Here is a 14852-nt window from a genome sequence, read left to right on the forward strand (position 1 = left end):
AGGGTACAGGGTGGAGGGGGTCAATGGGAAAAAAGGGGACATCTGTAATACTTTCAACAATAAAGATAAATTTAAAATAAATAAATAAAAGAAGTCTACAAACAGTGTCTGTAAAGTAATTTGCCTTAGATATTCTGGATATAAATATCTTTGTTGGGCATATGATTTACAAATATTTTCTTCCTGTGTAAAGCTTGTCAGTTCCTTGCCATTTTGACACTGTGCATAATTTCTTTGGCCCACAAGAATTTAAAAATTTTTATATAAAAAAAGCAGCCTTCAACTCACACCCGAATTTGGAAGTTGGATACTTACAATCTTAGTCCATACTTTGCCTATTTTCTCCAAACACTCCTTTTGTGTGTACTAAGGCTGACCCAGATGAAACTGCCAATAATTAATTGTTTTTTGGACCCTCAAAAACAACAATTTAATGTGGTCTGCACTAATTCCTTGAGGGAAGGCCACATTCCTCTTTTGCATGTTTTAAAATTATATATCTACTTCTAGTGCTTACTAATTGGTATATGCCATAAATTTTAGTTAAAAAAAAAAGACTTCACATCTCTAAATTAGGGTTGCCAGGAAACAAATGGAGGGTGTGGTGATTATTGGTGAGGATGGTTGCTTAAGGCAAAGTCAAACAACAGTTTCTATTGCCTGAAAATTTCAGAGAACCAAAATGTTGTTGAACCAGATTGTTGATATTCAGGGTCAAAAATATAATACCAAACTAAGATTATATTTATGAGGACCAGCACTAAAGACTAACTAAATAAATGAATAAAAAATATAAAGGCAAAATTAAGGCTAACTAAAAAAATTTAAAAGGGCAAATGCCTCAAGTTAAAGCAATCAAACCCACAATCATGAATATTTTAATATAGATAAAATATATTTGAAAATAGAAACTAAGTTTTACTGAGAACCCCAAAGAAAGGTAATTCTTTTGGTTTTAATAATTTAAATGTTATTTATCTTCTCAGTGTCCTTTTTAATATAGCTTTCTTGATGTGTTGGATCAGTGCCCTGCTTGTAAATCTATATTGTACTCTTGGCCTAAGCTATATTATTGAAAACAGGTTATCTTCCATTTCTAGTATTGACAAGTCTAAGGAATAACGCTGGCTATCTTCCTAGATTTCTCTATGTGTTCTTCTTACCTACAAGTTAGAACTAAATAATAATCAATGACATACCACAAATACATATGTGGCAAGTCTGCTCATGTTACTCCATAACATTAGCTTAAAGTCAGTTCAGTCTAGAATTATGGAGATGTAAAAAGCCTGGAGATGAATTCTGTAGCTCAACACATATTTTAGAAGGGAAGAAATTCAAGTTCTCAAGAAGTCATGCAAATTGTCCCCAGTCCACTCCAGCCAGGGTGGCTCAGTGGTTGAGCATGGACCTATAATCCAGGAGGTAACGGTTTGAGTCCGGTCAGGGCACATCCCTTGGGTTGTGGGCTCAAAACCTGGTAGAGGGCATGAGGAGGCAGCTGATCGATGTTTCTCTCTGTCTGATGTTTCTATCTCCCTCTCCCTGTCCCTTCCCCTCTTTATAAAATCAATAAAAACATGTTTTAAAAAATTATCCCCAGTCCTACTGTTGAGAGTGACAGAAATGAAAATAGAATTCTGGTTTCCAAACTACTAGCATGATATTTTTTCAACTAAAATGCAACAGGTTCTAACACACACACAAATGAATCATGAAGGAAATACTGCATTTTGGAAAATATTGTAAGCAAAAGTTTCTGTTAAAAATCAAATTACAAAGGGAGTACCAATGTTTTATAGAACATTGAACAAGAGGCTACTGAGTCTATTGCAACTCTCAAGTGGCATCCTCTGGATTAAATTTCTCAGGGAAATTGTATAGGGTTAGGAAGTCCCACAGCACTATGACCAGATATCTTGAGATCAGATTTAGGAACTTAGATGATCAGAATGTTTGTTGAATGAATGAATGAATGAATTCAGTGTGAATGAATGTGTTCTCCCAACTATTGAACCCCACACTCTAGCACTGCAAAAGAGTAAAAGATTTCCTCACTTGCCTTGGAAACGGAATTTACTTCAACTCTGCTGTAGGTCCCCAAATAAATAGCCATTAGTTCCTTCGAGAATCCTGAAAGGTTACTAAACTAAACCACAGAAACACCAAATTACAGGCAACATACTGGAAGTTTTATAGTAACAAATATTAGTAGGGAACTTCATCCATAATTTCCTCTAAAGGATATGATTGTCACACAGATTAAACAGGACCAAAGAGAATAACACTTCAAACTGACAGCAGCCTGGAGTACATCTGCAGAAACACTAAGTGATCCATTCGTCTGAAACCCTGACAGTCACGCAGCATTTCCAAGCTCTCACGGGTCAGTTAGGAACTGCAAGGCTATTCCAACACAGACCACGAACCAACCATGACACACAACAGGAAACAGGCCAGTCTTTCAGGAGGATGTTGAAACAAGTTTATGTAAAGCACAGTTGAATTTTTCAAATCAATTTAAGCTTCTTCCTTCAATCTAGAGTCCTTTTTTTTTTCTAACATCAAAAGCATCAGATTTTAGTGACTTAAAAGAAAGCTCTCTCTCTAGGTTTTTCACACTTGAATATTTTTACAGTCAAACAAAGAAATGCCTAGGAACATGAAAGCTCGGCCTCCCCAAGAACAACTGACTTGAAACTTGATCGGAATTCAAAGCCTGAAATGCTACCATCAGCTTAATTACAGTTGACTTAAGCAATTCCTTTCTTTTGAATGAGCAGTCCAGATTAACTGGGATTATATCACAAACTATTTAAACCAGGAGCTCCAGTGGCGCAATCGGTTAGCGCGCGGTACTTATAAGACAAACTATTTAAACCAGTATTAGGAAACCCTGAAAGATATTTAAAAAAATTAAATAAATTTAAAATTTCTTACTGCTTTTGGACTGAATTTATTTTTATAATACTTCTTTCACTGGTTGGTCTGATCGGTCTGACCAACCTTAAATGAAGAAGTCACTTGGTATTTACATTTCAAGTCTAATTAATGGCAAAACAAATTTGCATTCTTTGACTTCTTACCTGTGGCACACTCCCTAAGTAGCACAGAGCTGAAACAATATTTATCTATCCACTTCATGCTCAAAATGTTCACGCTATAAATCCAGACTCAGTACTCCATTAAAGAAATCATCAAGAGTATATAAAACCATTCATAAAGTGTTGATTTCTGGGATAATTATTCCTTCTAACTTGCTCTTACCTTTATTTCCAGAAGAAAAATTTTGCTAAAAGTGGCACAAATGTGTCATAGATCAAGTGGCCAGGTAATCTATCAGCCACTTCTGACAGGGAAAGGAGGTGCTATAAGTAATGAGGCCAGGACCACAGGTGCAAACTGGGCTGCCTCGGGAAACCAGGCATGTGGGTGCTGTATGCCTCAGAATCCAAGTGAGGGCACACGTTTACATTTCCAGCCTTCTGAGAGGCATGGAAAGACCCCCAATGAAGAGGCCCTTTCCAGTCCAATTCTTGGCTGCCATGTTCTATCCGCTCTCCTTGGCGTCGCATCCGCTCACTTACCCGACCACCATGTCCTTGGGTCCAGCAGTCACGGTGCAGATCCCGTCCTCGCAGTGCTTCCCCACCAGGCTGTGTGCATGCAGGTGGATGCTTTTCCCATTTGTGACCAGCTGAACAATAACCTTTGCGGGTCCCATATAGTTGCAGATCTATGTAAGAAGCACATTTTAAAAGTGAGTGCATCTGACTCAATTGCAGTGTAGAGAAAATGCTTAGGACAAGCCACTAAGTCTAAAAAATATGCTCTGTTTTTAAAAATATGTGATGAACAAATGATGGGATGGAAATACATCAAAATGCTAATGGTGGTTGTTTTGTGCGTGGAGGACCTACTATTTGGTAGCAGACCAAATACAACACAGTCCGTACTGTTGAAGTTGGAACACCACATCTTTAGGATGCTGTGTAGCCATGAAGCACCCTCTTCCTACTAACCAAGAATACATTTTCATCTGCACCTTCATCACAATTTTCAGTCATAAAAGCTGTATAAAAGACCTGTCAGAAGGGAACTGGGATTGATGGAGGATGGAAATCAAGGGAAGGAGTGATGTGAGCAGGCGCAGTGCATCCTATGTCTCTGCCATGAGATAGGCAGGAGAGTTTTGCCAGGAACCTGGCTCTCAAGGTTGTCAATGGACACCCCAGCTCACAGACTAGGGTTACAGTGATTGGTTAGGAAACTTGAGCCTGGCACTCTCTGCTATGAGCTCTGATAACTGAGTTGCAGATGGCCAGATCATAGTTCTTTTCTTTAGTTCAAGTAAGTGCGCTTCCACGGTGCAAATCCTTCTATCTGACACCTACTGAGCTCTTATTTCAGTGGTTCTCAACCTGTGGGTGGAATGACCCTTTTACAGGGGTCGCCTAAATACATCCTGCATATCAGATATTTACATTACGATTCATAACAGTAGCAAAATTACAGTTACGAAGTAGCAACAAAAATAATTTTAAGGTTGGGGGTCACCACAACACGAGGAACTGTATTAAAGGGTCGCGGAATTAGGAAGATTGAGAACCACTGTCTTATTTTATAAAATCAGGATTACCCATTTAAGGTAATTTATCTTTTTTATTGTTATACCATTAAAGTAATAATACCACTAAAAAGGAAACAGCAAGGGGATCATTACATTTTAAGCAAGAGAAGTTGGACAACCTTTCTCCTCTAGTTGGTCCTCAGACCCTTAGAGCAGACCACAGGTTCCTTCTCTGAGAGAGCCCCAACACTAAACTCATATTAACAGGAAAGGCCAATGGCTTTAGTTTTCACTTTCCCAAATCCTATGAATCAGAATCCTGTCATAAATTCAGCAAAAACTGTTAGAAATTCATTATATCTCCTCAAAGGGTGACCAGCCATCTTAGTTTGCCCAGAACTGAAAGGGTTTCCTGGTACACAGGGCTAAGAGTTGGTCATCCTATCTCTGAAACTCATACTGCCTCTTTTCGAGGAAGTGCATGACCTAAGTCAACTCTACAATCATTAGAAATATTTTCATCTGCACAAGCAGCCTTTAGCTTAGGAGGGGAAACAAGTGGACCGAAAACCCATCTGGTGAACTTGAGGAAGAACCTACATTTGCCAATAAAATTTCTTGGAAACAGACTTTCAACCAATCTGCTTCTACTAGAATATCACCAAACAGATCCAGATTTCCTTGATGCAGGGTTTCATCAGGATTTTTCAGCATGGCTTTCCCCCCAATCCAGTCTCTCATTGCAAGAATTGAGACGTTGATATGAACTGGGATTATTCCCTACGAGGTTTTGGGGGAGAGACTACCCTGTAACCAACAGTGTGGCTCCACTGGAAACCTTAGGGCCGCTCTGCCTGAACCTTGACTCAGAGCTGCAGCAAGAGTTTGCTTCCAAATCCTCTAACAGGCCTTCCCAAGGACCACAGCCACCTGTGGGGGTGGCCTCCCGTCCTTGTAGAGCCAAGCTAATCACAAAACATATTTAGGATTAAATCAGGTTTTGACTACCTCAAAGCACAAATAAATAATTTCTTAAAGAGGTATAGCATCTAAAAAAGCCCTCTGGGCATAACACTAATTATGAACTTAATGCTTTACCTTTTATAACAGGCAGAAAGCCTTTGTCCCTTCAGGACAGGACAGGGGTTGGAAAGTACTGGGTTTGCTCCAAAGTTGGCTGTTGTCCCAACATCTGAAGTTGGTTTTTGTTATGAGGACACACTCCACAGGGGCTTCTTCAGCGGTAAATGAACAGTGGAAGCAGCACTGAAGAGATCATGTAATTCCACTTTTTAAGTGTACGAAGCACAGAAATGCAACAGTGTAAGGCATGGCGAAATGCTTCACTTGGGTGAAATCAGGCAGGCTTTCCACCAAAGCAGGACAACAGAAGGAGTCCAGTGACTAAAGCCCAATCACTTAGGATATCTGGGCCCTTCAATGTCACCACTAGGAAGGAATCAGTCACTGAAGGGAAGGGGTGGGAGGTGCCCCCAAAAGTACTCACATCTTTTTCTTTCTATTACTTCACGATTAAAGGGTGGCAAGAATGAGGAACTGGGTAGTCTCTGAGGAAAGGTACCTGAAAAATTTGCCGATGACTAATGCGCTGAGCCATTTGAAAGAGTTCAGGTCGGCATGGCATCATCTGGTTTTTACACAGACCACAGAGCAAGGACAGGGAGGCCCCTGGGTTTTGTGGACTTTCCAAAATACTGACTGAGGGAAGAAAGCTGAAGTGTGAGACAGAAAACACATGGTACTGTTTTCAGGTTATATGGCGAAATGGGATTCTAACATGGAGTGGGGGGGGGCGGGGGAGAGGGAGAGTGTGATGTACTTTATAAAATGCCAGGATGGCTGAGAGCTCTTTGCAGTTGATTCAGAAATTCCTTTGTTTTACAGGGAATGTAATTACTTTTATTCAGCCTCCCTCTTACTTTTTTGAATAGCAGTTCCCTTGGAAGTTAAGTTTGTAGAAAGCAACTGTATCTCCCAGAAAGGTGGAATCATTTTTGAAAGAGTCTGAACATAGCAGGCTCTTAATTAAACACTAATGGCTCAAACACAAGGTAAGTTTTCAGTCACAGACAAGGAGGCACAGATGACAACTTGAGGAATCAGCTATCAGGGGGGCATTGTCAGTGCAAGTACTTGAGGGGCAGACGAGCTGGGTTTAAAGACAGGTCTATCGTTTCCTAGCTGTGGCCTTGGGCTGTGTTCAATTCCTCATCCGTAAAATGGGGATAATAACAGGACCTTACAGGTCTGCTGTGAGGATTAAATACGTTCATGCATGTAAAGTCTTTGGAACACTGACCAGTCAGTAACAATAGTGCACAAGCATTATCTAGTACCTTTTTTTACTACTATAATGTACCTCTCTACCCAGAGATCTTTAAATAATATAACTGCCCTGAGATGATGTTTTAAGACCAATCCTGTCTAAGGCAGGTGATTAGTATAAATGATGAATTAAGGCCCCTTTTATCCCTAGGGTAAATCTTCTTTTAGGAGTGCCATATTTTATTGGGCTTCGTTAATGTTCTAGTAATAATTATGTTATTATAGTAACAGCTGCCCTTCTTGGGGGCGCTCAGGATTCTGTGGCTTCCCTGATGAATTAAACTTTTCTTCCAGGAGCTTCATGACTCAATATCTACTGATGACCACAGGCTAGATCTGCTTTTTGAGTCAGAAGTAGAAACCAAGGTCTCAGATAGTACCAAACTTAGTCAAACCACCTCCTTTTATTTAAAACAACTCTGCCATGCTCTGGCAAAGTACATGATTAAGAGAAATAGTCTAGAATTTTCTGGGGATCAGAATTTGAAATGGCCAGTGAGCTTGCTGAGTAAATGTGACCCTATCACTCTGACAGAATGTAGAGTCAACATGAAGGTAAGACATGACACATGAACTAGTTCTTTTTCTGCTTAGTTTTCCTCATGAAGTGATGATAATGATGACGATAATTAAAGAAGAGGCAGAGGAAAAAAGCAATGTGGTTAATTCCAGGAGCTCAGAGGCCAAGCTGCTGGGCTCAAATCCCTCTGCTGTCAATTATTAGCTGGTCAACAGGGAAAGATGGTTAACATCTCTGGATATCAGCTTCTCCACCTCTATATGAAAGTAACAACACACTTGGTTTTGCAGGATTGTTTTGACGGATTAAATGAGCTGATACAGTGCTTGGAACCTAATGGGATTAGCAATCTCAAATATCAACTCTCCTATCCTCACTGATAACCAAAATGTGTCCACTTATTCAATAATTACTTATTAAGCCCCTGTATGTTTCATGCCCTGCAGTAACTCAGGGAATGAAGGGATATAGAGTGAGTGCAAAACAGACACAGCCCCTGTTTTTGTGGGAATTAAAGAACAGGACCAATAATAATCAGAGACTCTCACAAATAAATGCAAACACATAACTGTGAAGCATGGACAAAGGACATATTGTAGGGATCTGACTGGGTCAGGAAGTCTGAGAAAACTTCCTGAAGGAGCAATGAGGGCTGAGCTCTGGAAGAAGAATAGGAGTGGAAGAAGGGAAGAGATGAATAGGAGCCCAGGGGTTTGGGAACAACATTCCTGACAGGAGGAACAGCATGTGCAAAGGCTCTGTGGTTAGTCTGCTTATTAGTCATACTCACCACCACTTCTCAGTTTCCTTCAAGTGGTTCTTACCACCTGGGGGTGTCCCTTCCTTCTCTTTTCTACCTAGAACCACCTATTTCTCAAGGGTAAGACCTAATTCTCAGCCTTCCATGACACGCTCCTCACCACTTTAGTCCACAAAACCCCACTTCTGTCCCTTTCTTTGGGACTATCATTAGAGCAGGACAGGAAAACTACAGGCAACTTACTGCGATGAGAAGATGATAAAACCAGGTGGCAACTATAGGGTTCTCGTCTTACCTCCCTTGCTTGTTAAATTCCCAGAGTACACACATCTGTATGTCCTGACTTACTGTTTTTATGGAAGGAAAGGAAACATGTTAACTCAGCCAGTTTTCACATCAGCCCTGTGGACGTCCATCGTGGTACCCCACTCCACAGCCGAGGAAACTGAGGCTCATTAAGACCAAGTGAACTGCCATCTTTCCTATAACTGGAGTGAGTGGGTAGCCTTTAAACTTGGGTGTGTCCACCTCTAAAGCCCACTCACATTTTGTATTATACTGGGTACCACTTGGCTTGATCACTTTTACTTCCCTATGTCCAGTCTGCCCGATGCTTTGTAGTTCTCCTTTGCCTTAGCACAGTGTTAGTACATGACAGCTATTCCTGAAAAACCTGTTCTCTGGGTTGTGTTGGTGTGTGTTGTGAGAAAGAGGTCTCGGAGACTGTTGGGAGGTGGCAGAAGAACACTCTTTCAAGGAACCCTCCTTCATAAAAAACATCATGTCACAGACATTATTAAACTACGCATGGATTCTTCTCTGTTAGGCTGAAGTTAGAATATAATAGGAAGAAGGAGAGGGTGGGGAAGAGGAGAGTGAGAGGGGGAATGAAGAGGGAGAAGAAGAAGAAAGGAAAATAGAAGAAAGAAAAGAACGTTGTCATAAAATATTTTCTTTCAGTGATTAAAAAAAAACCAGTCAGATTTTATTGTTTCTCAGTGTTGAGCACCCAGGAAGTACAGAATAACTTTTATTGAACTCTTGTACAGAACCATGTCTAACAGTTTCTGGTACAGAGCAAGAAGATGCTCAGTGAAGTTAATTCTTTTTTTTTAAAAAAAAAATATTATATTGATTTTTTACAGAGAGGAAGGGAGAGGGATAGAGAATTAGAAACATCGATGAGAGAGAAACATTGATCAGCTGCCTCTTGTACATCTCCTACTGGGGATGTGCCAGCAACCCAGGTACATGCCCTTGACCAGAATTGAACCTGGGACCTTTCAGTCCGCAGGCCAATGCTCTATCTACTGAGCCAAACCGGTTAGGGCTCTTTTTTTTTTTTAAGGCAGGGGATTTCAGGTTGAGCCAATCTGGGGTCAAATCCCAGTTCTTTCTTTTTCCAGCTCAGTGGCCTCTCTGAACCTCACGCCCAACATCTACAACATGGGCCAACAACGTGGCCCGAGAGGACTGCACAGTGCCTGCCCAAAGCAGGTCCCAAGGAAGCACCAGTTTCTTTCCTTCTCTTTTATTTATGAGTAGCCTGCTCCACCCCTGGGCCTCTCAATGACCCTGCGAGGTAGACAGTGTTGGCATGATCGTCCCCATTTCGCAGATAGGAAAACAGAAGTTCAGACCGATGAACAAGTGACATGCCACAAGGTCAGACAGCCATGACACAGAGGACCAGTCTGCTGAATGGAAGGGTGGCGTTCTCAGCCAGGTGGCATGACAGCAAATACCCTCTGCGACCCACTCCCTGCTGACAAAAGTGCTCCTGGATCTCTGTTGATTCGTGCCCATTCTTTCGCCCTGTTTAATGCCCTTACTTTTTTGAACAGCACACACAGTGCAGTTGTTAGGCTGGGATTAGAAGGACAAACTGTGCCATTAAATACAACAACATGGGCTAAGAGGGTCTCATAACTAGGCAACGAAGACAAATAAAATCTCTGTGTACATATAACTGCTTTGACAGTTTTGAGTTTTCTGTCATACTTTGACCCGGAATTACTTTTTCTGTTGCTCTATTTTAATTTTCAGTTTCATTACATAAAATATAGCTTTTTATAAATTACGCTTCTTTCAGAAATTTGAGGACCACTGTTGCTACCTCCAAAAATTGCTGGGGACTTGGACCTCAACAGGTGCCATTACTTCATTAACAAACTACAAGTAAATCCTTTCCCTTTGCATGGCCCAATTATCCATGGTTGCTAAAGAATATAGGAATGAGTAGATAATTTGTAACTTATGGAGGAGTGCTACACATGTTTATTTATAAGCCACTTGTTCGGGACACTTGGGTTTATGCTTAACAGAAAATAAAGTTTAAAATAGTGGTACTCTGGTACCATTTCTTTCCCCCCATTCCTACAGTATGTGTATTCTCTCTCTCTCTCTCTCTCTCTCTCTCTCTCTCTCTCTCTTTTTTTTTTTTTGCTGAACAAAGCATAAAATAGATATGTAGTCAGACCTCCATAAGACATCCCAAATTGAGTATTTGCTCATAACTATGTTTCCTGTGCGCACCCCTGCCCACTGCCTTGAGTGATCCTTCAAGTCAGGTCATGCCAGTTTCCTTGCTCTGCTCAATGTCCTCCGATTGAATGATTAGTACAAGGGGACTCATTATATTAGTCTGTGTATATATGACTAACATCTTCCATAAGAAGTCAGAGAAAAACAACCCCACCCTAGCCGGTTTGGCTCAGTGGACAGAGCGTTGGCCTGTGGACTGAAGGGTCCTGGGTTCGATTCCAGTCAAGGGCACATGCCTGGGTTTGTGGGCTTGATCCCCAGTAGAAGGAGGCATGCAGGAGGCAGCTGAGCAGTGATTCTCTCTCATCATTGATGTTTCTATCTCTTTCTCCCTCTCCCTTCTTCTCTGAAATCAATAAAAATATATTTTAAAAAAAGAAAGAAAAAAAGAAAAGAAAAAAACCCCAAACCCTCCAATGCTTTTCCATCTTAAAAGCCAAAGTCTTGACCACAGCATACAAGGCCCTGGGCGCTCTGGCCCACCTTTCCTCTTTGATTTTGTTTCTTGCTAATCCCATGCAGCCACACCAGCCTCCTTGCTGTTCTGGATCTTGCCAGCTCAGCTCCCACCTGAGGGCTTCTGCGTTTGCCACGTCCTCTGCCTAGCAGCCTCTTTCCCTGGATGTCTGCATGTTCTCTAACCTTCTTGGGGCTTGGCAGGAATGCCATTCTCTCAGGGAGGCTTGGACTGCTCACCCACTCCGTCTAAACGTTCACCCCTCCCACACTCGATCCCTGCTTCTTTCCCCTGCTTTATTTTTCTCCCTGTGTTCATTACTGTTTCATGCTCCACATTTCACTAATGTTGATTGTTCCCTATCTTCCCCAGGAGAAGAGAGGCTCTAGAGAGTGGGGACACTGATTTCTCCTCTGTTATATTCCCAGCGCTTGCAATATTTGCCATATTGTGGGCATTCAATAATTAATTCTTTAGTGAAAGCGTGATTAAATAACTAAGTCATGATTTAAATGTTATCTGTGGAAGGCAATTTTTCAAAATATAAAGAGTTGTGTTAGGTAGGGGGTAGAAATAAGGTAACTATATTCATTCTTTTGTTATTTTGTCTTTTTTTAAAAAAGGCTAGATCCTAGTGTAGACTCTCAGTAGGCTACTTAAATTAGGATGTGATTATTATATACCCAAGCAGAACATTAGCCTAAGTTGGCAGAAGGTGTCTGGGTGGGGGCTCTGAGGGGTAGGCATGGCGGCAGCTGTGAGAAAGTGAAGGGAAGGTGACTCTTGAATCATCACCCTTGGAAAACTAAGGTAGCAACTCTCCTCTCAAAGTCCAAGGACCCCCCCCCCCATCTTTCCCTCTTCCCACCCTGCTGCTGTTGCCCAAAAGGCATTCGCCCACTGCACTGAAGTCTTAGTGCCTCACTCAAACATTTTCTCCATTCCTTGCCTTATTATCGCCCTCAGGGACCTAGAATTTACATTTCTGATTCACCCCAAATGCACAGTTCCTCAAACCAGAGGCACTTTCTCTGATGTTCACTCTGGTGACTGACTGGAATACCCCTCCAACCACCCCCCAACCCCCCCCAACCCCCGTGCCCCCCGCCCCAGGACCTTATCAGAAGCAGTGCAGGGCTACACCTCCAAGATCGCAAACTGCTGAGCTCCCTTGCAATAAAGAGCACAGCCTCTGCCCTCAGACAGGCCTGCCCTGAATCCTGGCTCCTCCCACTGCTAGCTGTGCCCTCCTGGGCACATCCCCTTTCTGACTTGTTTCCCACCTGTAAACAGTGAATACAACTACATAATCTTCAAATTTTCACGAGGATTAAAAGAGATAATTTCAAGTGTCTAGCACAGTTCTTGATACATAGCAGGTTCAAAATGAATGACTATGCTTCTTGTCTCTTCATGCCTTAAGCACATATTTGCAGTTAAGATTCTTTCTGACTTCAATGAGAAGATGGAAACCATTGCATGCGAGTCTCTTCAATTGCTCTTCTGCTTACTATTACCCAGGCTCAAAACGTCCCTATTTTATCAGATATCCTTACCTCATTCAAAGAAATGGAGAGTTGTTCCCTTTTCCAGAGCTAACCACTGTGGTCTGGCCTTAATGCCATACTTATTCCAGACCTCCTTGAATTACCCTCCTCTTGTCCAGAAATCCTTCTCTTTAGCCCACAAAACACGTACACTCTTCTCCCTTACTCTAAACCAGTGGTTCTCAACCTTCTGGCCCTTTAAATACAGTTCCTCATGTTGTGACCCAACCATAAAATTATTTTCGTTGCTACTTCATAACTGTAATGTTGCTACTGTTATGAATCATAATGTAAATATCTGATATGCAGGATGGTCTTAGGCGACCCCTGTGAAAGGGTCGTTCGACCGCCAAAGGGGTCGCGACCCTCAGGTTGAGAACTGCTGCTCTAAACAATCCCTTTCCTGATAATGATGATGGCAACTGTAATGGTTAGTATTTACTGAAACCTATGGGCCAGACACTACACCAAGACCTACAGAACCATTCTTTCATTCAATTTTCTGTATAATCTAATGAGAAAGGTTCCTAAAAGGTACTTACACCTGCTCGAGTTCCATTCTTTTTGTCCTTACCAAGTATGCATGAAGAGCTTTAATCACCGATGCTGAAACTCCTACTTAATCCACATCCCTTTGCAAATTAACTAATTCCCTTAATCCTCAAATGAAAAAATGCTCAAAGGTGATGTTGACTCCATGTTTCCAAACCTACTAGACATTTCTTATTCTTCATCTTAATCTCTCTGGAGCCTGGGACGTGTCACCATTTCCTCCTCACAACTCTCCCCTGACACTTCACTGGACACTTCCAAAGAGGCACTCCTCTTCCTCAAAGAGTTTTGTCAGACATCCATTTGGTTCATTTCTAATCTTCACCATGATCACTCTCGTGACACTCTTATTTAGTCTCCAAGATTTAATGATCTACCCCATTCAGATGCTCCTTAATTTAAACCTCATGCACTCATTTCCTTTTAAGTATCTGTAACATATCCAGCTGCTTGCAGGGATCTTCCTGTCCATAACATCTTTACAATTCACTTTGTCCAAGGCTGAACAAATGGCCTTTCTTCTGAAACTACTCCAACCCCTATTAAATGGAGCACCATCTTCTAAGCAATTGCACCAAAACCCTCCTCTCATCTTGGAGTCCTCTGCTGTCTTCTATGTGTAATCAGTTGCCAAATGTCGGCCAGGTGGCACCCTTACCCCCCCGACCTTTGATACATGTCCCTTTCCTCTATTCTCATTGCCTTAGTTTATCTATCTCAGCCCAAACTCTGAGTTTAACTCATGAAGAATCCCTGCAATTCTCTAAACTGGTCATGTGACAGGGTTTGCCTCACTAATATAACTATGGGGGATTACCCGAGGAGTTTCTGAAAAGTTCTAGGAAAAGGTGAGTACACGAAGCCAACTAACTTGTGAATTCTACTAACTCCTGGGCTTGAAATCACAGTTAGAAACATCTAACCCTGGCACTATTTTTATTTATGAGTATTATTATTATTTTTTGAAGCAACTGTACTCCCTTGGGTTTTTTCAGTCAGAAAAGTAGCTTTTGTTTACAGACAGACTGGTGCAGAGATGCTAAAACACGTTTAATTTTTATAAATTCAATTCAAAAGTAAAATTTAACTCTGACATATAGTTTGCCTCTGTGCTGGGGCTAGGCCAAGGTGATAAGGTAGGTGGAAAACAACCATCAAAATTGGTTCCAGAGATCCAAGATTTAGACTCACCTCTTCCCAGAAACAAACTAGAATTACAATGAAATTATAGAGCAATCAAGCTGAATAACCAATTGAAGACTAGGTGAAGAGAGGTTTTATAACCGAGGATTTACAGAAGAAGCCACAAGGAGACTGGTAGGAAGGGCAGAGAGACATGAAAAGGGCTGGTTCCACTCCCATGGCAGGGGCTGAAATCCTGGAAGGATATCTCAGCCACAAAGGTTCCCTTTGAGAAGCCTGAGGTCTTAATCCCAAGCCAGGTTTCCTACCCCAGAGCACCAGAGCCAGGGAGGGGCATCCACATGTCTGGCTGTCAAAATCAGCAGGGATTCTGTCCTCCAGGGAGAGACAGGAGTTTACTAGAGACACAGGCA

At 41.7% G+C, this 14852-nt stretch overlaps 1 protein-coding gene across 5 annotated transcripts in view; it reads right to left on the reverse strand.

Moving 5' to 3' along the window:
- Positions 1-14852, reverse strand: part of NFKB1 (nuclear factor kappa B subunit 1) — a 134911-nt gene that overhangs the window by 55528 nt on the left and 64531 nt on the right. For all 5 annotated transcript variants that reach the window (XM_070392014.1, XM_070392032.1, XM_070392023.1 and 2 more), the window contains one exon: positions 3588-3736. In XM_070392014.1, the coding sequence (XP_070248115.1) occupies positions 3588-3736 (149 nt within the window). The remainder of the gene's footprint in view (positions 1-3587; positions 3737-14852) is intronic.

This window comes from Myotis yumanensis, unplaced genomic scaffold, assembly GCF_028538775.1.
Source record: "Myotis yumanensis isolate MYYU_CA2020_CCGP unplaced genomic scaffold, mMyoYum1.0.hap1 SCAF_1, whole genome shotgun sequence".
In the NCBI taxonomy this organism is placed as follows: domain Eukaryota; kingdom Metazoa; phylum Chordata; class Mammalia; order Chiroptera; family Vespertilionidae; genus Myotis; species Myotis yumanensis.